Source organism: Oncorhynchus clarkii, chromosome 16 (genome assembly GCF_045791955.1).
Source record: "Oncorhynchus clarkii lewisi isolate Uvic-CL-2024 chromosome 16, UVic_Ocla_1.0, whole genome shotgun sequence".
Classification (NCBI taxonomy): Eukaryota; Metazoa; Chordata; class Actinopteri; order Salmoniformes; family Salmonidae; genus Oncorhynchus; species Oncorhynchus clarkii.
The window spans coordinates 15,210,632-15,236,377 of NC_092162.1; the positions used below are offsets into that span (position 1 = coordinate 15,210,632).

The 25,746-nt window shown below is 41.9% G+C and overlaps 1 protein-coding gene across 2 annotated transcripts in view; it reads right to left on the minus strand.

The window, feature by feature from the left end:
- Positions 1–25,746, minus strand: part of LOC139368024 (zinc transporter ZIP11-like) — a 148,186-nt gene that overhangs the window by 60,291 nt on the left and 62,149 nt on the right. Inside the window, exon 5 of one of the 2 annotated variants that reach the window (XM_071106519.1) lies at positions 2,619–2,727. In XM_071106519.1, the coding sequence (XP_070962620.1) occupies positions 2,619–2,727 (109 nt within the window). Of the gene's footprint in view, positions 1–2,597; positions 2,728–25,746 lie in introns of both variants that reach the window. The other variant, XM_071106518.1, reaches the window with a different exon arrangement.

The following is a 25,746-nucleotide window of genomic DNA, read 5'->3' on the forward strand; positions in this document are numbered from 1 at the left end:
CAGCCAAAAAAGCATTTGTGAGGTTGGGCACTGATGTTGAGGGATTAGGCCTGGCTCGCAGTCAGCGTTCCAATTCATCCCAAAAGTGTTAGATGGGGTTGAGGTCAGGGTTCTGTGCAGGCCAGTCAAGTTCTTGCACACCGACCTTAAACTATTTCTGTATGGACCTTGTTTTGTGCACTGGGGCATTGTCATGCTGAAACACAAAGTTGGAAGCACAGAATCGTCTAGAAAGTCATTGTATGTTGTAGCATTAACATGTCGTTTCACTGGAACTAAGGAGCCTAAGGAGCTGAACCATGAAAAACAGCCCCAGACCATTAGTCCTGATCCACCAAACTTTACCGCTGGCACTATGCATTCGGGCAGGTGGCGTTCACCTGGCATCCGCCAAACCCAAATTCGTCGGGCAGAATGCCAGATGGTGAAGCGTGATTTGTCACTCTACTGCTCCCGAGTCCAATGGCGGCGAGCTTTACACCACTCCAGTCGACGGTTGGCATTGCGCATGGTGATCTCAGGCTTGTATGCGGCTGCTCGGCCACACACAAGGACATACAATTTTTACGCGCTGCTCATTTCAGCACTCGGCGGTCCCGTTCTGTGAGCTTGTGTGGCCTACCACTTCACGGGGAGCTGTTGTTGCTCCTAGACGCTTCCACTTCACAATAACAGCACTTACAGTTGACCAGCGCAACTCTAGCAGAGCAGAAATTTGACATTCTAACTTGTTGGAAAGGTGGCATCCTATGACGGTGCCACATTGAAAGTCACTGAGCTCTTCAGTAAGGCCATTCTACTGCAAATGTGTGTCTTTGAAGATTGCATGGCTGTACACTCGATTTTATACACCTGTCAGCAACGGATGTGGCTGAAATAGCCAAATCCACTAATTTGAAGGGGTGTCTACATACTTTTGTATATAAACACAATGTACCTTAGGATGTCTACATCCACATTGAGTAAAGAGGGAACTGCTTCAATATGTGCTCAAAATCTATGTTATCATCTACATACTGTAGGGATGCTTTGAGCAATTACACCTGACGGTAATGAATGTGAATTTACCACAGGAGTTGGACTGAGAGAGGATCAAGAAAACGGTTCATGTCACCGCCGCTGACGAGACCTTTTGAAACGAGGGTCGTGTTCCTGATTTAATCCATCTGCGGTCGGTCAATATGCTCATTATGGTCAACATCCAGCTGACATAACTGTGACGAGACCTTTTGAAACGAGGGTCGTGTTCCTGATTTAATCCATCTGCGGTCGGTCAATATGCTCATTATGGTCAACATCCAGCTGACATAACTGTGACAAGACCTTTTGAAACGAGGGTCGTGTTCCTGATTTAATCCATCTGCGGTCGGTCAACATGCTCATTATGGTCAACATCCAGCTGACATAACTGTGACGAGACCTTTTGAAACGAGGGTCGTGTTCCTGATTTAATCCATCTGCGGTCGGTCAACATGCTCATTATGGTCAACATCCAGCTGACATAACTGTGACGAGACCTTTTGAAACGAGGGTCGTGTTCCTGATTTAATCCATCTGCGGTCGGTCAACATGCTCATTATGGTCAACATCCAGCTGACATAACTGTGACGAGACCTTTTGAAACGAGGGTCGTGTTCCTGATTTAATCCATCTGCGGTCGGTCAACATGCTCATTATGGTCAACATCCAGCTGACATAACTGTGACGCACTGCACATCACCTCTAAATACAGTGCATGTCCCATTTCCTTCCACTTTCTTAACGTGTCTGTCATCCCAACTTAAAAACATGGCCTCCCAGAGTGACTTCAACCAGGCTCTGGCCGAATAACTGCAAGACACGCATCATCATCATCAGTGGACGCATGGCTGGAGTGGATCCCTGTGACAGTACATGAGGGAGGAGGGGGTCACAGTAAATGATTCACCCACTGTATATTCCTATAGTCTAAATGAAATCTTTCCACTTGTTTGGCTCAGTGAATTAACCAAACTGAACACCATGCGCAGGGATCAAGTTAATAATCGCTGCAGGCTTCACTATTATGCAAGCCATTAACGTCCCCGAACGCTGAATAAAACCAAAGCTGTCAATGATTGGCACACCAACCATATCCTATTTTCTGTTAGTATATTGCCACAGTATTGATAAACCTGTTCTCAATATCCATCTAAACCAATTCACGATGCCTATTAACATAGAGAATGTGAAAATTGGCTATTAAATCTAAGAGTTATTTTGCCCTATGCTCTGTGACTCTAATTGTGAGTAATGTTTGAACGTACGCGTTTATGTTTCGAAATAAATAAATAAATAAAACCAGCAGAAAAACATCAAACAAAGAACACCGATGAGATGATTCAAGCGCCACAGGAAGCCAGTACAGATATTGATTGGTAAGATGAGAAAAGAGAGAAAGAAGATAAAGGAGAGAGTGAGAGAGAGAGAGAGCGAGAGGAATATCCAAGAGCAAGCCATCAGAGAAATGAGACTCATGGTTTTAAATGGTTTTTCAGTTGAGTCCCTACCATAGGTTGTTTGAGAGGTAGATGGGGGAGGTTGCTGATAATGATGTGGGTATATGAAGGGAGGCTTGCCTGAGAGCGGTCCTGCTCTACCTATCCTGATGGTCATCTCATCTGAGGCTGGGAACAAGAGGTCCTCCTCCTTGGCCAGTTTGGAGTCTGGGGACAGGGCCAGGGCTGTGTGGGGGTCCACTCCTACACCCTAAAAAACACAGGGAGTTAAACATTCCAATTTATTTATCTAGGTTATAGAGAATGAGAATATAGACCTGACCAAGAGGAGACAGTGGTACTGCAGTCGACACACACAGTCAGTGAGAAATAGTTTGGCATGCATGAAGGTTTATAAAAACCTTCTTATGATCATTTTATTAGAGGATTATTAATTCATGTGCTGCTTGTCAAATTCATTTGTGGCTGTTGGACATTTCCGCCAACCCAAACGAAAAACCGCTACATAACCCAATACGATCAATTCAGTCCGGAACAAAAACAAACATAAAAAAAAAATCATTTGAAAATCAATAATTGATCATTTGGTATGTACTTATTCAGACTTATTTAAAGCCCATTCACACCTGCATTTTGAAGACGCTTTAAAGGCAGGTAGAGAAAAACAGACAGGTTTTAGACTATAGGTGCCTCTATAGGTTCCCCTTCAAATAGGCTTCGTCCCCTATCTCAGACTTAGAAAAAGTTGGATCATAGTCATAAGTATAAATGTTAGCGCAATGGCGAAGTCTATAGGTATCTACTAGCATGCTAGCAGATAGTGCAATGACTTGAAGTCTATGGTAACGCTAGTTAGCATTGGCTCGGGAAACTACCTCTAGCTTCCTTCATACCGGACACAGAGACATACAACTGGTATCCACAAATTCACCTGATTCTGGGGACTCATTGCTAAAATCCCCTAGTATCCCTTTAAAGGAGGTCATAACGTTCCCATTAAAAATTAATATTATATTAAGATGAGCTGTTAAACTCGACGGTAATGTACCTATCAATAATCATCAAAACATCCATAAAACTGTGGGATTCTACTACACTGGAACAAATCACAATCTGTGGTTGTTGTTTTTTGCCTGTAAAACCCTACTGGTATTCGGCGCTTAGCCTGTACGGTTTTACAATTCCATTCATTTTTGAATGATGTTTGGGGCTGCTCTTGTTTTTGGAGAATGATCATTTCTGCCAGTGGAGATGAGGTGGCAAAAATAAAAGGGCAGCATTGGGCTAGAGGAGCAGAAATTAATCAGCTTGGTAGTCTTGGCTTGAATGTGAAATGTTGCGAGACTGCAAAACCCCCACGAAAACAAAATCAGGCCCATTTGGGGATTGAGCGAGACCACTTATTGCAGAGCAGCCTTAAAAGAAATGGCCAAAGCGGAGGGATGAGGGATTTGACATCAAGTTATACATAACTATGCTTAAATATAATTATTGTGTGTGTGTGTCGGTGCGTTAATGCACACATGCATGTGTGTGTGTGTGTGTGCCTTTGGAGGATTGGAGATGTGCCTCCCCAGAGGGCGCAATTAACCCCAGTGGTCCCCTTCAGCAGCAGACCTGACAATCTCATCAACAGGAAGGGCTTACAGTAACCGTTAAACACCGCAAACAAGGACCTGGCTCTGATTGGAGTGCTCAAATGCACTCTTGAGTGTCTGCAGCTGCAGCACGGGAGCAGTCAGATTACACCAGTACTACACCCTGGCTTGTGTCTCAAATGCCACCCTATTCCCTGTACAGCGCACCACGTTTGACTCCTATGGGCCCTGGTAGTGGACCATTTGGGAATAGGGTCCCATTTGGGACGCATCCCTAGTCTTTCTCCAATGACATCAATGACATTACCTCTGGCTGGCTGGCTGGCTCTTAGCCTGGTTAAACAATACAAACATTGACTGAAACAATGGTGATTGCAGCATTCTCTCTGTTTACTGGTCTAATAACACACTGAGGGACTGTGAGGAGTGTTTCTGTTACTGTGATGTCTCCCCAGATAGTCGTTTCATATTGAGGTCAGGTAGAGTGTGATGAGTAGTGGGGGGGATGGACTAAGTACCTCTCTCACAGGAGAACTAAACCCGTCCAGGTTCAACACGAACCCTGTGTGTGTGTCGGTGTGTGTGTGTGTGTGTGTGTGTGTGTGCGCGTTTAGGCTGTGCATGCTTTTTTGCTGTGTTTCAGTAGGAAAAATGGAAGTGTCCAGTCTGTATCCAGTAATTACATTTGTGCCTTGGACACCTTCAGCAGGCGTCGCAGTAGTGAGTGGACAACCGTATGCATTACAGTGTGTTCGCACCTCTTATCATACACCGGCAATCTATTTTCACCTGTTACATTTCTGTTTACTTTCACAACTCTGGCTTCCCCAAAATGATAAGAAATGAAGAGATAAACAACGTGCTCGACTCCACCTTATATAAACGTAAATCCTGGTACACAACCTACAGAACAGAAATAGGACAGCACTCCGGTAAATAAACTTCAATTGACATTTATTTTGCCGCACAAACGTTTCAGGTATGAGCCTTTCTTCAGCGTGCAAGGCAATGGCAATCAATGTCACAACAACAAGACCTCACACGTGTGTGTGTGTGTGTGTGTGTGTGTGTGGTAAGAATAATTGGAGGTGACACAACGGATCAATCCCAACGACAGAGAGGGCCGATTTGGGAATTTACAGTCTGGGAGACCGCACACAATGCATCATGTTTGATACAGCTCATCTGTGGTCCATCACATCCAATGTCCAATATCCACTGTAACATTTACACAGGGAGCGGAGAAACTCTCTGGGGAGGAGATGTTGTTATGGCAGAGAGATGAAAAATGGAGAGAGAGAGAGAGAGAGAGAGAAAGAAATGGAGAGGGAGAGAAAGAGAGACGAGAGAAGATAGAGTTCTTGGTGATGGATTGCTTGTCCTTGAATCCTCAACTTAAGCTCTAATCCCTATGAAGTGGCCCAAAGTGAATTCTTCTTTATGTCAACAACTGTTGTCAGAGGTTGCTTCTTTATATTCCATTCTCACTAGCCAGCCAGCAACATTCCTCAGAGTGTGCCTGACAAAATTACGCTAGAGAGTATGTATTATGATAAACATTTGCTTGATAAACGAGACGCTAGTGAGTACACTCCTTATAAACATCCCGCTAGTGAGAACACAACTTAGTCCAATTTAGCAGCTGTGTTGTTGTCAACTGGGAGTGAAAATAAAGATGTGTCCCTTGGGCCAGATGGTGTTTTAATTATCCATAAAGGCCCCATCTATCCATTCGTTAAGGCATCCTCCTTCATCCAGCAGATATTTAATTGCTCTGGAGTGAGATGTATTCATCACAGCCCCTGACCCTGCTGTTGGGAAGCTCAGTGTGCGAGCGTGCGTTCAGATAGGTATGCAATTCTAACCTGGATTCAACCAATCCATCATTGGTGTATTGAAGGAAGCTACACGGATTTGCTACCTGTCCCTGATCTGTCAACATATATCCATGGTTAGCTCTTAGCGTTCCAAATGTCACACAATCTCAAATCCAAATGTCACAGTCTCAAATACAAATGTCACACAGTCTCAAATACAAATGTCACACAGTCTCAAATACAAAATGTCACACAGTCTCAAATACAAAATGTCACACAGTCTCAAATACAAAATGTCACACAGTCTGATCATCAGTACATCTCTCTCATCTTTCTCCTTGTCAATTATCTGACCTATCAGACTCTTATACCTTACTATTCTCACTCTTTCTGACTATACCTTACTATTCTCACTCTTTCTGACTATACCTTACTATTCTCACTCTGACTATACCTTACTATTATCACTCTGACTATACCTTACTATTATCACTCTGACTATACCTTACTATTCTCACTCTGACTATACCTTACTATTCTCACTCTTTCTGACTATACCTTACTATTCTCACTCTTTCTGACTATACCTTACTATTATCACTCTGACTATACCTTACTATTCTCACTCTGACTATACCTTACTATTCTCACTCTGACTATACCTTACTATTCTCACTCTGACTATACCTTACTATTCTCACTCTTTCTGACTATACCTTACTATTCTCACTCTTTCTGACTATACCTTACTATTCTCACTCTTTCTGACTATACCTTACTATTCTCACTCTTTCTGACTATACCTTACTATTCTCACTCTGACTATACCTTACTATTATCACTCTGACTATACCTTACTATTATCACTCTGACTATACCTTACTATTCTCACTGACTATACCTTACTATTCTCACTCTGACTATACCTTACTATTCTCACTCTGACTATACCTTACTATTCTCACTCTGACTATACCTTACTATTATCACTCTGACTATACCTTACTATTATCACTCTGACTATACCTTACTATTCTCACTCTGACTATACCTTACTATTCTCACTCTGACTATACCTTACTATTCTCACTGACTATACCTTACTATTCTCACTGACTATACCTTACTATTCTCACTCTGACTATACCTTACTATTCTCACTCTTTCTGACTATACCTTACTATTCTCACTCTTTCTGACTATACCTTACTATTATCACTCTTTCTGACTATACCTTACTATTCTCTTTCTGACTATACCTTACTATTCTCACTCTGACTATACCTTACTATTCTCACTCTGACTATACCTTACTATTCTCACTCTGACTATACCTTACTATTCTCACTCTGACTATACCTTACTATTCTCACTCTGACTATACCTTACTATTCTCACTCTGACTATACCTTACTATTCTCACTCTGACTATACCTTACTATTCTCACTCTGACTATACCTTACTATTCTCACTCTGACTATACCTTACTATTCTCACTCTGACTATACCTTACTATTATCACTCTGACTATACCTTACTATTATCACTCTGACTATACCTTACTATTATCACTCTGACTATACCTTACTATTCTCACTCTGACTATACCTTACTATTCTCACTCTGCCTATACCTTACTATTCTCACTCTGACTATACCTTACTATTATCACTCTGCCTATACCTTACTATTATCACTCTGACTATACCTTACTATTATCACTCTGACTATACCTTACTATTATCACTCTGACTATACCTTACTATTATCACTCTGACTATACCTTACTATTATCACTCTGACTATACCTTACTATTCTCACTCTGACTATACCTTACTATTCTCACTCTGACTATACCTTACTATTCTCACTCTTTCTGACTATACCTTACTATTCTCACTCTGACTATACCTTACTATTCTCACTCTTTCTGACTATACCTTACTATTCTCACTCTGACTATACCTTACTATTCTCACTCTGACTATACCTTACTATTCTCACTCTGACTATACCTTACTATTATCACTCTGACTATACCTTACTATTCTCACTCTGACTATACCTTACTATTCTCACTCTTTCTGACTATACCTTACTATTATCACTCTGACTATACCTTACTATTATCACTCTGACTATACCTTACTATTCTCACTCTGACTATACCTTACTATTCTCACTCTGACTATACCTTACTATTCTCACTCTGACTATACCTTACTATTATCACTCTGACTATACCTTACTATTCTCACTCTTTCTGACTATACCTTACTATTCTCACTCTGACTATACCTTACTATTATCACTCTGACTATACCTTACTATTCTCACTCTGACTATACCTTACTATTCTCACTCTGACTATACCTTACTATTCTCACTCTTTCTGACTATACCTTACTATTCTCACTCTTTCTGACTATACCTTACTATTCTCACTCTGACTTTACCTTACTATTATCACTCTGACTATACCTTACTATTCTCACTCTGACTATACCTTACTATTATCACTCTGCCTATACCTTACTATTATCACTCTGCCTATACCTTACTATTCTCACTCTGACTATACCTTACTATTCTCACTCTTTCTGACTATACCTTACTATTCTCACTCTTTCTGACTATACCTTACTATTCTCACTCTTTCTGACTATACCTTACTATTCTCACTCTGACTATACCTTACTATTCTCACTCTGACTATACCTTACTATTCTCACTCTGACTATACCTTACTATTCTCACTCTGACTATACCTTACTATTCTCACTCTGACTATACCTTACTATTCTCACTCTTTCTGACTATACCTTACTATTATCACTCTGACTATACCTTACTATTATCACTCTGACTATACCTTACTATTCTCACTCTGACTATACCTTACTATTCTCACTCTTTCTGACTATACCTTACTATTCTCACTCTGACTATACCTTACTATTCTCACTCTTTCTGACTATACCTTACTATTCTCACTCTTTCTGACTATACCTTACTATTCTCACTCTTTCTGACTATACCTTACTATTCTCACTCTGACTATACCTTACTATTCTCACTCTTTCTGACTATACCTTACTATTCTCACTCTTTCTGACTATACCTTACTATTATCACTCTGACTATACCTTACTATTCTCACTCTGACTATACCTTTCTATTCTCACTCTGACTATACCTTACTATTCTCACTCTGACTATACCTTACTATTATCACTCTGACTATACCTTAGTATTCTCACTCTGACTATACCTTACTATTCTCACTCTTTCTGACTATACCTTACTATTCTCACTCTTTCTGACTATACCTTACTATTCTCACTCTGACTATACCTTACTATTCTCACTCTGACTATACCTTACTATTCTCACTCGGACTATACCTTACTATTCTCACTCTGACTATACCTTACTATTCTCACTCTGACTATACCTTACTATTCTCACTCTGACTATACCTTACTATTCTCACTCTGACTATACCTTACTATTCTCACTCTGACTATACCTTACTATTCTCACTCTTTCTGACTATACCTTACTATTCTCACTCTTTCTGACTATACCTTACTATTCTCACTCTTTCTGACTATACCTTACTATTCTCACTCTGACTATACCTTACTATTCTCACTCTGACTATACCTTACTATTCTCACTCTGACTATACCTTACTATTCTCACTCTGACTATACCTTACTATTCTCACTCTGACTATACCTTACTATTCTCACTCTGACTATACCTTACTATTCTCACTCTGACTATACCTTACTATTCTCACTCTGACTATACCTTACTATTCTCACTCTGACTATACCTTACTATTCTCACTCTTTCTGACTATACCTTACTATTCTCACTCTTTCTGACTATACCTTACTATTCTCACTCTGACTATACCTTACTATTCTCACTCTGACTATACCTTACTATTCTCACTCTGACTATACCTTACTATTCTCACTCTGACTATACCTTACTATTCTCACTCTGACTATACCTTACTATTCTCACTCTGACTATACCTTACTATTCTCACTCTGACTATACCTTACTATTCTCACTCTGACTATACCTTACTATTCTCACTCTGACTATACCTTACTATTCTCACTCTGACTATACCTTACTATTCTCACTCTGACTATACCTTACTATTCTCACTCTGACTATACCTTACTATTCTCACTCTTTCTGACTATACCTTACTATTCTCACTCTGACTATACCTTACTATTCTCACTCTGACTATACCTTACTATTCTCACTCTGACTATACCTTACTATTCTCACTCTTTCTGACTATACCTTACTATTCTCACTCTTTCTGACTATACCTTACTATTCTCACTCTGACTATACCTTACTATTCTCACTCTGACTATACCTTACTATTCTCACTCTGACTATACCTTACTATTCTCACTCTGACTATACCTTACTATTCTCACTCTGACTATACCTTACTATTCTCACTCTGACTATACCTTACTATTCTCACTCTTTCTGACTATACCTTACTATTCTCACTCTGACTATACCTTACTATTCTCACTCTGACTATACCTTACTATTCTCACTCTGACTATACCTTACTATTCTCACTCTGACTATACCTTACTATTATCACTCTGACTATACCTTACTATTCTCACTCTGACTATACCTTACTATTCTCACTCTGACTATACCTTACTATTATCACTCTGACTATACCTTACTATTATCACTCTGACTATACCTTACTATTCTCACTCTGACTATACCTTACTATTCTCACTCTGACTATACCTTACTATTCTCACTCTGACTATACCTTACTATTCTCACTCTGACTATACCTTACTATTCTCACTCTGACTATACCTTACTATTCTCACTCTGACTATACCTTACTATTCTCACTCTGACTATACCTTACTATTCTCACTCTGACTATACCTTACTATTCTCACTCTGACTATACCTTACTATTCTCACTCTGACTATACCTTACTATTCTCACTCTGACTATACCTTACTATTCTCACTCTGACTATACCTTACTATTCTCACTCTGACTATACCTTACTATTCTCACTCTGACTATACCTTACTATTATCACTCTAACTATACCTTACTATTATCACTCTAACTATACCTTACTATTCTCACTCTGACTATACCTTACTATTCTCACTCTTTCTGACTATACCTTACTATTCTCACTCTGACTATACCTTACTATTCTCACTCTGACTATACCTTACTATTCTCACTCTGACTATACCTTACTATTATCACTCTGACTATACCTTACTATTATCACTCTTTCTGACTATACCTTACTATTCTCACTCTGACTATACCTTACTATTCTCACTCTTTCTGACTATACCTTACTATTCTCACTCTTTCTGACTATACCTTACTATTCTCACTCTGACTATACCTTACTATTCTCACTCTGACTATACCTTACTATTCTCACTCTGACTATACCTTACTATTCTCACTCTGACTATACCTTACTATTATCACTCTGACTATACCTTACTATTCTCACTCTGACTATACCTTACTATTCTCACTCTGACTATACCTTACTATTCTCACTCTGACTATACCTTACTATTATCACTCTGACTATACCTTACTATTATCACTCTGACTATACCTTACTATTATCACTCTGACTATACCTTACTATTCTCACTCTTTCTGACTATACCTTACTATTATCACTCTTTCTGACTATACCTTACTATTATCACTCTGACTATACCTTACTATTATCACTCTGACTATACCTTACTATTATCACTCTGACTATACCTTACTATTATCACTCTGACTATACCTTACTATTATCACTCTGACTATACCTTACTATTCTCACTCTGACTATACCTTACTATTCTCACTATTTCTGACTTATCAGACCCTTATACCTTACTATTCTCACTCTGACTATACCTTACTATTCTCACTCTTTCTGACTTATCAGACCCTTATACCTTACTATTCTCACTATTTCTTGGTAGTCGATACGTAGGCCTTCATGTTCTCTCTTTTATCCCCGAGCTCTTCCTGTATACACACTTATCCCTGGCATCATTTGAAGTGGAGCACAGAACAACATGGCATCAGAACCAGTACCTCTCTGGAGTGCCCAGCCGAGAAACACAAAGGTTCCTGACTCTTTGATATTGAGCACTGAGCACACAGCTCTCTGATGTGACCAGGGATATTGGGGGGGGGGGGTTGGAGGAGGTGAGTGTAACCTACTGGTATTGAATCTTTGATGTCAGCATTCTGCTTTGAGACGTCTAGGATCAACATCTGTGGGAAAATGCATCCTACTCTGGGCACACAGTGGAGTCAACTCTAAGTCTATTATTGAAAAGGTTCATTAAGGTTAATTATAATAATTAACCTATAATTATATATTTTTTTTACATAAGTATTCAGACCTTTTTCTATAAGACTCAAAATTGAGCTCAGGTGCATCCTGTTTCCATTTATTATCCTTGATGTTTCTACAACTTGGAGTCCACCTGTGGTAAATTCAATTGATTGGACATGATTTGGAAAGGCACACTTGTCTATATAAGGACCCACAGTTGACAGTGCATGTCAGAGCAAAAACCAAGCCATGAGGTCTAAGGAATTGTCCAGAGAGCTCCAAGACAGGATTGTATCGAGGCACAGATCTGGGGAAGGGTTCCTAAAACATTTCTGCAGCATTGAGAGTCCCCAAGAACACAGTGGCCTCCATCATTCTTAAATAGAAGAAGGTTGGAACCACCAAAACTCTTCGTAGAGCTGGACGCCCGGCCAAACTGAGCAATCAAGGGAGTAGGGCCTTGGTCGGGGGGAACGCTCAAAACCTCAGACTAGGGCGAAGGTTCACCTTCCAACAGGACAACAACCCTAAGCACACAGCCAAGACAATGCAGGGGTGGCTTCGGGACAATTCACTGAATGTCCATGAGTGGCACTGCCAATGCCCGGACTTGAACCCGATCAAACATCTCTGGAGAGAGCTGAAAATAGCTGTGCAGTGACACTCCCCATCCAACCTGACAGAGCTTGGGAGGATCTGCAGAGAAGAATGGGAGAAACTCCCCAAATACAGGTGTGCCAAGCTTGTAGCGCCATACCCAAGAAGACTCGAGGCTGTAATCACTGCCAAAGATACTTCAACAAAGTACTGAGTAAAGGGTCTGAATACCTATGTAAATGTAATATTTCCAGTTTAACATTTTTTTTTATAAATGTTCAAACATTTCTAAAAACCTGTCATTATGGGGTATTGTGTGTAGATTGATATGGGGGAGAAAAAAACGATGTAATCAATTTTAGAATACGTCTGTAACGTAACAAAATGTGGAGAAAGTCAAGGTGTCCGAATACTTTGACGGTACTGTACATTAGTAATGGCGATACAGACATGGACTGGACATCAACTACTCTGGGACCGACTGGGAGAAGCAGAAAGTCAGACTGACAGTGCCTACAAAATATATGGGATTTGCGAGGAAGACGTGATGTGTGAACTGTGAAAACGCAGGTCAAATACCAAGAAACACCAGACTAGCATCAGTTAGGAGAGCTCTAATTGGCAGTGTGGTGTGTTAGCCCACACATCAGAGATTGAGCCACTGCTTATAGCATTGCTCTGTTGTAAAAATATGATTCCCAGAGGCCTGATAGGTCAAACCCCACACCCAAAGGGTCAGGAAGAGGTCATGCAGCACACCACACAGGGCAATTACTACTGGAGGGTAGCGTTTATAGACAGCTCACACAAAGCCATGGGACGGTAAGTGTATTATACAAATGCATTCAAGCAATGGAGTAATGTGTTTCTCAGCTTTCATCCATGTGACTCATTATCATGCAAATTGCTGGCCGAACGCGCTCTCTCTTTAGCAAATTATGGGTCGTTTGGGCGATGGGGAGGTGGGGGGGAGGTTCAACAGATGACATTTAAAAACAATTCTGCCTGACAACCAAGGGATGAGTGTAACGAGGCAAGGCCATGCCCTCTCCATTACCTCCCAGTAATCATATTAGCATGAAAATACTGTATATGCACAGGACAGTAGTATGGGCCTCACCAGCCTAGGACCCACTGGGAGACATTTACCAACAGGCTCAAAAATATATATATTATTTTCCAACTGTAGCTCATATCTTTCAGCTTTAGGAATGAGAATGTGAACAGCTGCACCAGTGGGATAAGGATCAAAACTAAAACTCCTGGGGGGAAAAAGTGACAGTTCCGGTTGAGGATAATATGAAAAAGGCAGCTAGACCGGAGCTCATTAACTTATGATTATTTTCTATAGATGGAGACTAGTGTCCACAACACTGATACATAAATGTGTGGGCAGCAGGTAGCCTAGCGGTTAAGAGTGTTGGGCCAGTAACCGAAAGGTCGCTGGTTTGAATCCCCGAGTCGACTACGTGGAAAAAAATCTGTAGATGTGCCCTTGAGCACGGCACTAATTGGTCTGTAAATCGCTCTGGATAAGAGTGTCTGCTAAATTACTAAAATGTATATATACACACACTCCCTCTTGCACACACAACCACCATATACGTACGTTTCTGCTACTATGTATTATATTTCTCGTGCTGCTCAACCATTTTACACCTAATTGTATGCATATGTCGACCTCATCCAGACACATCAGGGCTTCTAACTGTAGAACCCAGTTACTACATCTGAATATAAAAATTGATTTTATCAAACAAAACTATGCTACATTTTTATCTCTGGGACCCTCAGGATGACAAATCAGAGCAAGATTACTGAATGTAAGTACATTATTTACCTTCAGAGGTGAATGTATCAAACCAGTTGCCGTGATAAGTGTTTTGTGTTCACTCTCCTCAAACAACAGCATGGTATTTTTTCACTGTAATAGTTACTGTAAATTGGACAGTGCAGTTATATTAACAATAATGTAAGCTTTCTGCCCATATAAGACATGTCTATGTCCTGGGAAATGTTCTTGTTACTTACAACATCATGCTAATTACATTAGCACACGTTAGCTCAACCGTCCAACGGGGTGAAACACCGATCCCGTAGAGGTTAAACCAATCAACATACAGGATTAGACCCACCCGTTTTTAAATAGTGTGTATTCTTGTGTTCTTTCTCTACTGGACTTTACACGTTTTTATATTGATACTGCACTGTTGAGGAAGAGCTTGCAACAAAGCAATTAACTGAACTGTACCGTTTACACCCGCTGTATCTTGTGCAGATGAAATGAGTGCAGATAGAATGGCCTGTCCGTCCCTTACCATTTTAGAACTGGACAGTAGAACACTTGGCCCTGCTTAGACAGCTTGATCTTGGTCCTCACACCTTGAGGTGTGAAGGAGCAATCTAAACTCAATATCTGGTAAGAAGATTGTAGGGTATTTGCAACCACTAAAAGGCGGAGAACATGCAGAGTTAGTTTACTGAGTTACAGTTCATATAAGGAAATTAGTCAATTGAAACAAATTCATTAGGCCCTAATCTATGGACTTCACATGACTTGGCATGGGTGTGACCACCCACTGGGGAGCCAGGCCCTGCCAATCAGAATGAGTTTTCCACACAAAAGGGTGTTATTACAGACAGAAATACTCCTCAGTTTCATCAGCTGTCCTGGTGGATGATCTCAGACGTTCCCGCAGGTGAAGAAGCCGGATGTGGAGATCCTGGGCTGTAGCATTGTGTTGTGTGACAAAACTGCACATTTTAGAGTGGCCTTTTATTGTCCCCAGCACAAGGTACACCTATGTAATGATCATGCTGTTTAATCAGCTTCTGCTGGAGCTCATGCTGTTTAATCACATTTTTTGAGAAATAAGCTTTTTGTGCGTATAAAACATTTGTGGGATCTTTTATTTCAGCCCATGAAACATGTGCTCAACACTTTACATTTTGCGTTTATATTTTTGTTCAGTTTATCACGCAGTGTGGACGTTCCACAGGTATGCTAGCCCATGTTGACTTCAATGCTTCCCACAGTTGTGTCAAGTTAACTGGATGTCCTGTGAGTGGTGGACCATTATTGATAAACACAGGAAACTGTTGAGAGTGAAAAACCCAGCAGCGTTGCAGTTCTTGACACACTCAAAGCAGTGCGCCTGGCACCTACTACCATACCCCGTTCAAAGGCACTTTAAATATTTTGTCTTGCCCATTCACCCTCTGAATGGCACACATACACAATCCATGTCTCAATTGTCTCGAGGCTTAAAAATCATTCTTTAAATCTGTCTCCTCCCCTTCATCTACACTGATTGATAAGGGATCATAGCTTGCACCTGGATTCACCTGGTCAGTCTAGGTCATGGGAAGAGCAGGTGTTCCTAATGTTTTGTGCACTCAGTGTACATATAAAGTGAGTAAAACAGTACGTAAACATTGTTAATGTGACCAGTGATCAATGTCTCTATATACATGGAGCAGCGGTCTCTAAGGCTATTAACAGTGTATTTAGGTGCCGGGCAAAGAGCTATTTGGGGTGGCAGGTAGCCTAGTGGTTAGAGTGTGGGGGAAGTAACGGAAAGGTTGCTGGATCGAATCCCCGAGCTGACATGGTAAAAATCTGTCGTTCTGCCCCATAACAAGGCAGTTAACCCACTTTTCCCCGGTAGGCCGTCATTGTAAATAAGAAGTTGTTCTTAACTGACTTGCATAAAGGTTAAATAAAAATAATATACAGTATATATATATATATATTTTTTTTTAAACAGTGTCTTTAATTGCCGTGCAGAATACTGGACGGTTGCCGGCTATTGACAGTATGGAAGCTGTTTTTCAGTCTCTCAGTCCCGACTTTAACAAAACTATAGTGTCTCTCCTGCTAGATTATGACAGGGTGAACTGTAGTGATAGGAGGGACAAATCATTCCAGTTACATATATTGGGATATCATTTTTTACGATACATCGTTTCGTTTTGACAATATCGCAATATAATTTGAGCTAGTTGGCTGTACCTGCACCAAAACTCCAATATTATTCATTCTAAGCTTGTTCTCCAGCTTCTTTCTAAATAGGGAGTCAATTGGTTTTCAGCACTTTTACTTCCATGCCGATCAAAACTCGAATCGCAATAAAATCACAGATTCGAATCGCAAAACATATAATTGTGAGAATCACAATACATATTGTATCGGCGCCTAAGTATCATGATAATATCGTATTGTAAGGTCCCTGACAACTCCCAGCCCTAGAGGACAGGCTGTGGTTAGAGTGGCTGAGGTCCTTGATGATTTTCTTGGCCTTCCTACGACACCAGGTGCTGTAGATATCCTGGAGGGCAGGCAGTGTGCCCGCAATGATGCGCTGGGCTGACCGCACCACCCTCTGGAGGGCCATGCGAATGCGGGCGGTGCAGTTGATGTACCAAGCGGTGACGCAGCCTGACAGAATGCTCTCAATGGTGCATCTGTACAAGTTCATGAGTGTCTTAGAGGCCATGCAGAATTGACTCAGCCTACTGAGGTTGAAGAGGTGCTGTTGCGCTTCTTCACCACGGTGTCGGTACAGTGCACACCAAGGGACTTTTCAACTGCTTCACTGCAGCCCGTCGATGTAGATGGGAGCCTGCTCTCCCTGCTGTCTCTTGGAGTCCACCATCAGCTCCTTTGTTTTGTTAACGTTGAGGGAGAGGTTATTTCCCTGGAACCACTCCGCCAAGACACTAACATCATCCCTGTAGGCGGTCTCGTCGTTGTTGTTGATCAGGCCTACCACTGTTGTGTCATCAGAAAACTTGAGTTGGAGTGGTGCATAGCCACGCAGTCATGGCTGAACAGGGAGGACATGGGTGAGGGTGCTGAGCACACAACCCTGGGGGGGCCCACCGTGTTGAAGATCGGCATGGCAGAGGTGTTGTTGTCTACCCTCACCACCTGTGGCGACCTGTCAGGAAGTCCAGAATCCAGTTGCAGAAGGAGGGGTTCAGTCCCATGGCCCTAAGCAAAGTGATGAGCTTGGGAGGCACTATGGTGTTGAAAGCTAAGCTGTCGACGATGAACAGCATTCTCACATAGGTATTCCTCTTGTCCATGTGGGATAGGGCTGTGTGCAGTGCAGTGGCTATTGCATCACTTGTGGATCTGTGGGGGTGGTATGCAAATTATAGTGGGTTGAGGGTATCAGGTAAGGTGGAGGTGATATGGTCCTTGATTAGTCTCTCAAAGTGCTTCATGATGACAGAACTGACTGGGTGATAGTCAGTGAGTTCAGTTACCTTCGCTTGCTTGGGTACCGGAACAAATGGTGGACAGCTTGAAGAAAGTGGGGACGACAGACTCGATAGAGACAATGTCCATAAACACTCCAGCCAGCTGGTCTTCGCTCTGAGGACGGGGTTTTGGATGCCGTCCATGCTGGCAGCCGTGCGAGGGTTAACACGCTTGAAAGTCTTACGTTGGCCGCGGAGATTGAGAGCAGAGCCCCCGCCGTGTGTTCTAGTTCTCTGCCGGCGGCTTTGTGTTACTCTCCTCAAAGCAAAGGTATTCAGCTTATCTGGAAGCGAGAGGGGGGGGGGTGTCAGCAACGTGGCTGGTTTTCCCCTTTACAATCTAAAGTCCCTGCCTCATCCTATGACCTATACAGAGAGGGGTTGTGTGCAGTGAGCTAATCTAAAAATCAGACAGGCTTTAGCAACACAGGAAGATGGAGAGAGTGATAAAGAAAGAGAGAAAGAGAAACAGAATGAGGGAGAGAGAGGAGGGGAGAGGTGCACCTGGACCAGTGCAGCTCGATAGCCATGGCGTCGAGCTTAATTTCAGCACTGGCGGGAGGCTGGGTTGATATTTGCTCCTCCGCCCCAGGCATGTTCTATACAGAGATTATACATTTCTGTGATTAAGTATTCATATCCTGCAGGGGGGGACATCTATCAGGAACGGACAAGCGTGTTGAACCGGCAGTCAGAACGGGGAAGGAAGAGAGAGACGCAGCAGAGAAACTTTAGCTTCAGAGGTTCTACCAATAAACATTGCATTGGACTAGTGAAGCCTGAGCTCCAGTTGGCTTTGGCATGTCATCTGTTACCGCTGCGCACCACCCAGGAGCAATGTGCACTCATTGCATGTGTTCATCACACGTGGCTGGTAATGAGTCTAGAACACATTTCAGTTCATATAAATAGAACAAAGACTAAGGCCTATAGACATTATATAAACACTATATTTGTCTGAATTTAATTGTCATTCCAAAAGAACACCTGTCGCCTTCTTAACAGCTACAGCCCAGAGCTCTAAGGACAGCCATTCCAATGGATGATGTCACACTGCCCAGGATCTCTGTAGGCACTAACAAATCCACCTGTTGAGAAATCCAGCCAACAACGATTGCTTCCTGCCCTCTAAATACATGAGCGAAATGTGCCCAGATGATTGTTGCTATTCACACTCCACCATGCCACCCGGTCTTTCTCTCAGAGAAATTAATGGCATGTCTGATAACTATAATGAGTGAGGAAATGGATGTGGGTTTTCACATTAAGGGATGAACAAACACACACAGAGACGGCACATAGACACAGATACACCAACACATGTGCAAGAATGTACTTCATTCTTAGTCCTGCAGCTGCTTTCTGTACCACACAAACGCATGAGCAAGCCATATTAGAAAAATGTGTTCCATGGCCTTTAACTATACCCCTTATGTTGATTTATCTGTTGCAGTATTGCACGATACCATTGGTAATTAATTAGCTTCTTATAGGTAAAGCGGCATGAGGTGTGAAACTAGTTTCTACTTATAATACCAGATGCATCAAACCACCACACACACTTGGATACAAACACACACACACAACACCTAACATAACGTAAAAATAAAGATATATGATAGGCCAGGCAAGACACATACAGTGGGGCAAAAAAGTATTTAGTCAGCCACCAATTGTGCAAGTTCTCCCACTTAAAAAGATGAGGCCTGTAATTTTCATCATAGGTACACTTCAACTATGACAGACAAAATGAGGGAAAAAAAATCCAGCAAATCACATTGTAGGATTTTTAATGAATTTATTTGCAAATGATGGTGGAAAATAGGTATTTGGTCACCTACAAACAAGCAAGATTTCTGGCTCTCACAGACCTGTAACTTCTTCTTTAAGAGGCTCCTATGTCCTCCACTCGTTACCTGTATTAATGGCACCTGTTTGAACTTGCTATCAGTATAAAAGACACCTGTCCACAACCTCAAACAGTCACACTCCAAACTCCACTATGGCCAAGAACAAAGAGCTGTCAAAGGACACCAGAAACAAAATTGTAGACCTGCACCGGGCTGGGAAGACTGAATCTGCAATAGGTAAGCAGCTTGGTTTGAAGAAATCAACTGTGGGAGCAATTATTAGTAAATGGAAGACATACAAGACCACTGATAATCTCCCTCGATCTGGGGCTCCACGCAAAATTTCACCCCGTGGGGTAAAAATGATCACAAGAACAGTGAGCAAAAATCCCAGAACCACACGGGGGGGACCTAGTGAATGACCTGCAGAGAGCTGGGACCAAAGTAACAAAGCCTACCATCAGTAACACACTACGCCGCCAGGGACTCTGCAGTGCCAGACGTGTCCCCCTGCTTAAGCCAGTACATGTCCAGGCCTGTCTGAAGTTTGCTAGAGAGCATTTGGATGATCCAGAAGAAGATTGGGAGAATGTCATATGGTCAGATGAAACCAAAATAAAACTTTTTGGTAAAAACTCAACTCGTCGTGTTTGGAGGACAAAGAATACTGAGTTGCATCCAAAGAACACCATACCTACTGTGAAGCATGGGGGTGGAAACATTATGCTTTGGGGCTGTTTTTCTGCAAAGGGACCAGGACGACTGATCCGTGTAAAGGAAAGAATGAATGGGGCCATGTATCGTGAGATTTTCACTGAAAATCCATCAGCAAGGGCATTGAAGATGAAACGTGGCTGGGTCTTTCAGCATGACAATGATCCCAAACACACCGCCCGAGCAAACGAAGGAGTGGCTTCGTAACAAGCATTTCAAGGTCCTGGAGTGGCCTAGCCAGTCTCCAGATCACAACTCCATAGAAAATCTTTGGAGGGAGTTGAAAGTCCGTGTTGCCCAGCAACAGCCCCAAAACATCACTGCTCTAGAAGAGATCTGCATGGAGGAATGGGCCAAAATACCAGCAACAGTGTGTGAAAACCTTGTGAAGACTTACAGAAAACGTTTGACCTCTGTCATTGCCAACAAAGGGTATATAACAAAGTATTGAGATAAACTTTTGTTATTGACCAAATACTTATTTTCCACCATAATTTGCAAATAAATTCATTAAAAATACTACAATGTGATTTTCTGGATTTTTTTCCCTCATTTTGTCTGTCATAGTTGAAGTGTACCTATGATGAAAATTACAGGCCTCATCTTTTTAAGTGGGAGAACTTGCACAATTGGTGGCTGACTAAATACTTTTTTGCCCCACTGTAAGTAGTCAACTATCAGGAAACAAAGCTTGCTCTCAGTAGAGGTGGCGGTGTCTCGACACCTGTCGATGCCCTGCCTTTTCAAATTGGCAGTTGATTGAGGAAGCCATCAGGTGCGGTTGGGATCCAGTGGGAAATCCTGTCAAGAAATCAGTCTCCTACATCTTAATTAACGACATGGTAAACAGAAAGTGGAGGGGGGACAACACACACACAAATAGCCTGAGGCACCCACGCAAAGATTTATTCACATACACACAGACACACACAGAGAGCCAAAATAACAAGCACACAGTGGTTGTGTAGACTGCCTATTGCACTACACGCACAGCCTACGCAGCCAGGCATATGGAAGGATAAATGAGCCATGGTGCCTGTTGTCCAAGAGTAATTCTGAGTTAGACTTGACACAAGCCCACATCGACTGATCTACATGATTACAGTAAAGACCAAGTCAAGTGTCTGAGCCAAGACCTCAGGTCACTCACCAGATTTCTAAAAAGCATTGCATGTCATGTTCCTTTATTCATGCGGCCGTTCCCGCACACACGCAGACGCACGTAGTCGCACACACACACACACACCTCTAACTTCCCAGATAGAAGGAAAGAAGCATTGAATTCCATATATAATCCATATACATAGTAATTTAATAAGATCTTGCAAATGACAAAAGATAGGCTAACATACATAGCATAGGCCAACATACAGTTGAAGTTGGAAGTTTACATACACTAAGGTTGGAGTCATTAAAAATTGTTTTTCAACCACTCCACAAATGTATTGTTAACAAACTATAGTTTTGGCAAGTCGGTTAAGGACATCGGTTAAGGACTTGGTGTCGTCAGTTAAGGACTTGGTGCATTACACAAGTGATTTTTCCAACAACTGTTTACAGACAGATTATTTCACTTATAATTCACTGTATCACAATTCCAGTGGGTCAGAAGTTTACATACACTAAGTTGGCCATGCCAATAAACAGCTTGGAAAATTCCAGAAATTATGTCATGGCTTTAGAAGCTTCTGATAGGCAAATTGACATAATTTGAGTTAATTGGAGGTGTACCTGTGGATGTATTTCAAGGCCTACCTTCAAACTCTGTGCCTCTTTGCTTGACATCATGGGAAAATCAAAATAAATCAGACACAAATTGTAGACCTCCACAAGTCTGGTTCATCCTTTGGAGCAATTTCCAAATGCCTGAAGGTACCACGGTCATCTGTACAAACAATAGTACGCAAGTATAAACACCATGGGACCATGCAGCCGTCATACCGCTCAGGAAGGAGACGCGTTCTGTCTCCTAGAGATGAACGTACCTTGGTGCGAAAAGTGCAAATAAATCCCAGAACAGCAAAAGTATCTATATCCACAATATAACGAGTCCTATATCGACGTAACCTGAAAGGTCACTAAGCAAGGAAGAACCCACTGCTCCTAAACCGCCATAAAAAAAAGCCAGACTACGGTTTGCAACTGCACATGGGGACAAAGATCGTATTTTTGGAGAAATGTTCTCTGGTCTGATGAAACAAAAATAGAACTGTTTGGCCATAATGACCATTGTTATGTTTGGAGGAAAAGGGGGGAGGCTTGCAAGCCAAAGAACACCATCCCAACCATGAAGCACGGGGGTGGCAGCATCATGATGTGGTGGTGCTTTGCTGCAGGAGGGACTGGTGCACTTCACAAAATAGTTGGCATCATGAGGTTGGAAAATTCTGTGGATATATTGAAGCAACATCAAGACATCAGTGAAGAAGTTAAAGCTTGTTCGCAAACGGGTCTTCCAAATGGACAATGACCCTAAGCATGCTTCCAAAGTTGTGGCAAAATGGCTTAAGGACAACAAAGTCAAGGTATTGGAGTAGCCATCACAAAGCCCTGATCTCAAACCTATAGAAAATGTATGGGCAGAACTGAAAAAGCAGTTACACCAGCTCTGTCAGGAGGAATGGGCCAAAATTCACCCAACTTACTGTGGAAAGCCTGTGGAAGGCTACCCGAAACGTTTGACCCAAGTTAAACAATTTAAAGGCAATGCTACCAAATACTAATTGAGTGTTTGTAAACTTCTGACTCACTGGGAATGTGATGAAATAAATAAAAGCTTAAATAAATAACTACTATTATTCTGACATTTCACATTCTTATAATAAAGTGGCGATCCTAATTTTTACTAGGATTAAATGTCAAGAATTGTGAACAACTGAGTTTAAATGTATTTGGCTAAGGTGTATGTAAACTTCTGACTTCAACTGTACCTAGCATAGGCTAATCTAACTTACACAGCATAGACTAAAATACAGTACATCATGTATAGGCTAACATACATAGCATAGGCTAACATACATCATGCGTAGGCTAACATACATCATGCGTAGGCTAACATACATCATGCGTAGGCTAACATACATCATGCGTAGGCTAACATACATCATGCATAGGCTATTCGCAAAAATAAGTGAGATTTTTGCATTCGGTCTGTGAATGTTGCCCATCATAATCCATTAGATCAGGTTTGTGTGTACACCGTCTTTGATGAGAGTAAAGACTTGGAAAAGAAAGACAAGAAGATCTATACGGAGGGTATAGAAATACCTCAAAACCACAGGCCCCTTGTTTCACAGTATGAGCTGGGAGCTGAAAAGGGCACGAGAACAACATGACAGTATGTGTGACATTGATCCATGTGGTCACAGGATGCACAATTAGCGGACCAGCGCATGATTCCCTAGGCCTATGTCAAAGGAATGTTTAACAGTGTGGCATGGGTTCTTTTCTAAAGTTATCAAATAGCGTATAGTATACTAACCAGTATTGTGGATAAGGAGCGCCACGCTCTTGATATGTGGTGCTCACTGCTCCTCAAATATAAATATATAAATAAATATAAATAAATAAAATAAGCAGAGATTTCCTGACCACTTCTTAAGTCGTTCTGGATAAGACTGTCTGCTAAATGACAAATGTAAACAGGACTTTGATTTTGGTACCTTGCAACACAGTGTTGTTCACAGCTTTCGTTCACAAGCATCTGGAGATTAAAAGCACTCCTTCTGCAGTGTCCCGACAAAAAGTGCTTGGTCAAAACAGAATTCAACAACTTTACTACTCTGAACCGCACAGGTCAAATCCACGTCCAAACCCAGTGGACAAACAGATCTGGCATTTCGTTCCTTCATTCCAACAACATATCTATGGACAATGCAGGACCGTACAATTGAGACCAAGGCTATTCGCAAAAATAAACAATATTTGGATGAGCTGTCCTATCCAGGTCATTGACAACGATGTGAGAGTGTGTGAAGTTTGAGGGCTGTTGGTGGATCTCCCCCGTCTCCAGCTCCATCACTCTGTCCTGTAGGATGAGGTGGAACAGTGACAGGTTGGAGCCCACAGTGGCCTGGTGCAGGGCGGACAGCAACTCTACCTGTGTGCCCCCGCAGGTTGGTTCCGAAACTCGGGCCCTCACCTGGAACCACACTGGCCCAGGGTGTCCTACCTGACCCTCCAGCCCATCTCCCTGTCCGACACTGAGGACTACCTCTGTCTGGCCTCCCCGGCTGACTACCGTGATCCAGACTCAAGGACCAGCCGGGCCTCTGCAGCTCTACGTGACCAGAGAAAGAAAGCCCAGTGTTGAAGAACTGTCTGGAAGATGACGTAGACGCACGGTGTTGTCATGGACTTCACTCGCATTGTCCCGTTTGTTGCGTTCACCTTGGTTGTAGTAATTCTGACTACCGGTTGGATTCTACTGGCCAGAGGAAGAAGGACGAGTCCACCAGCGGGGAGAGGGGTCAGAGAGGGGTGGACCCTCTCTCTAAGGAAAGGGTGAGGAGGAAAAGCTTGAAAATATGTATGAAGATGTGATGCTGTACTAATGCACTGCTTAGCTGTATTCTGTGGTCTATAAAATAAAACTGGTTCCGGCCATACAATCTGATTGATCAACGTGTGTTCTAACTGCTCTCGCTTAGCCTAACTCCTTTGACTGCATCACATTAATACCAATAGGGTAACTGCCATGACTTGTTGCTTCATCACTGAATGACTATCTCGGAACTGTTGAGCAGATAAAACTGTCAAGTGTTGTTTTGTAGCCATTATAGATCAAGTACACAGAAAGTCTGGGTGAGAGTGCTCTTCGTGTTCTCATGTTGATATCAAATAACATGGTACGTTTGCGTGTAACGTCTCTGAGAAGAAGAAGGAAAACATGTCATTATTTCAACGTTGCATTTCGGGTAATCTGTGAGGTGAAAGACTACAGTACGCCCCCGTGTTGCTGCTCTAAAGACCAGCTGATCCCTCTGGTCACAAACACATAGGCTACACATGAAGTTG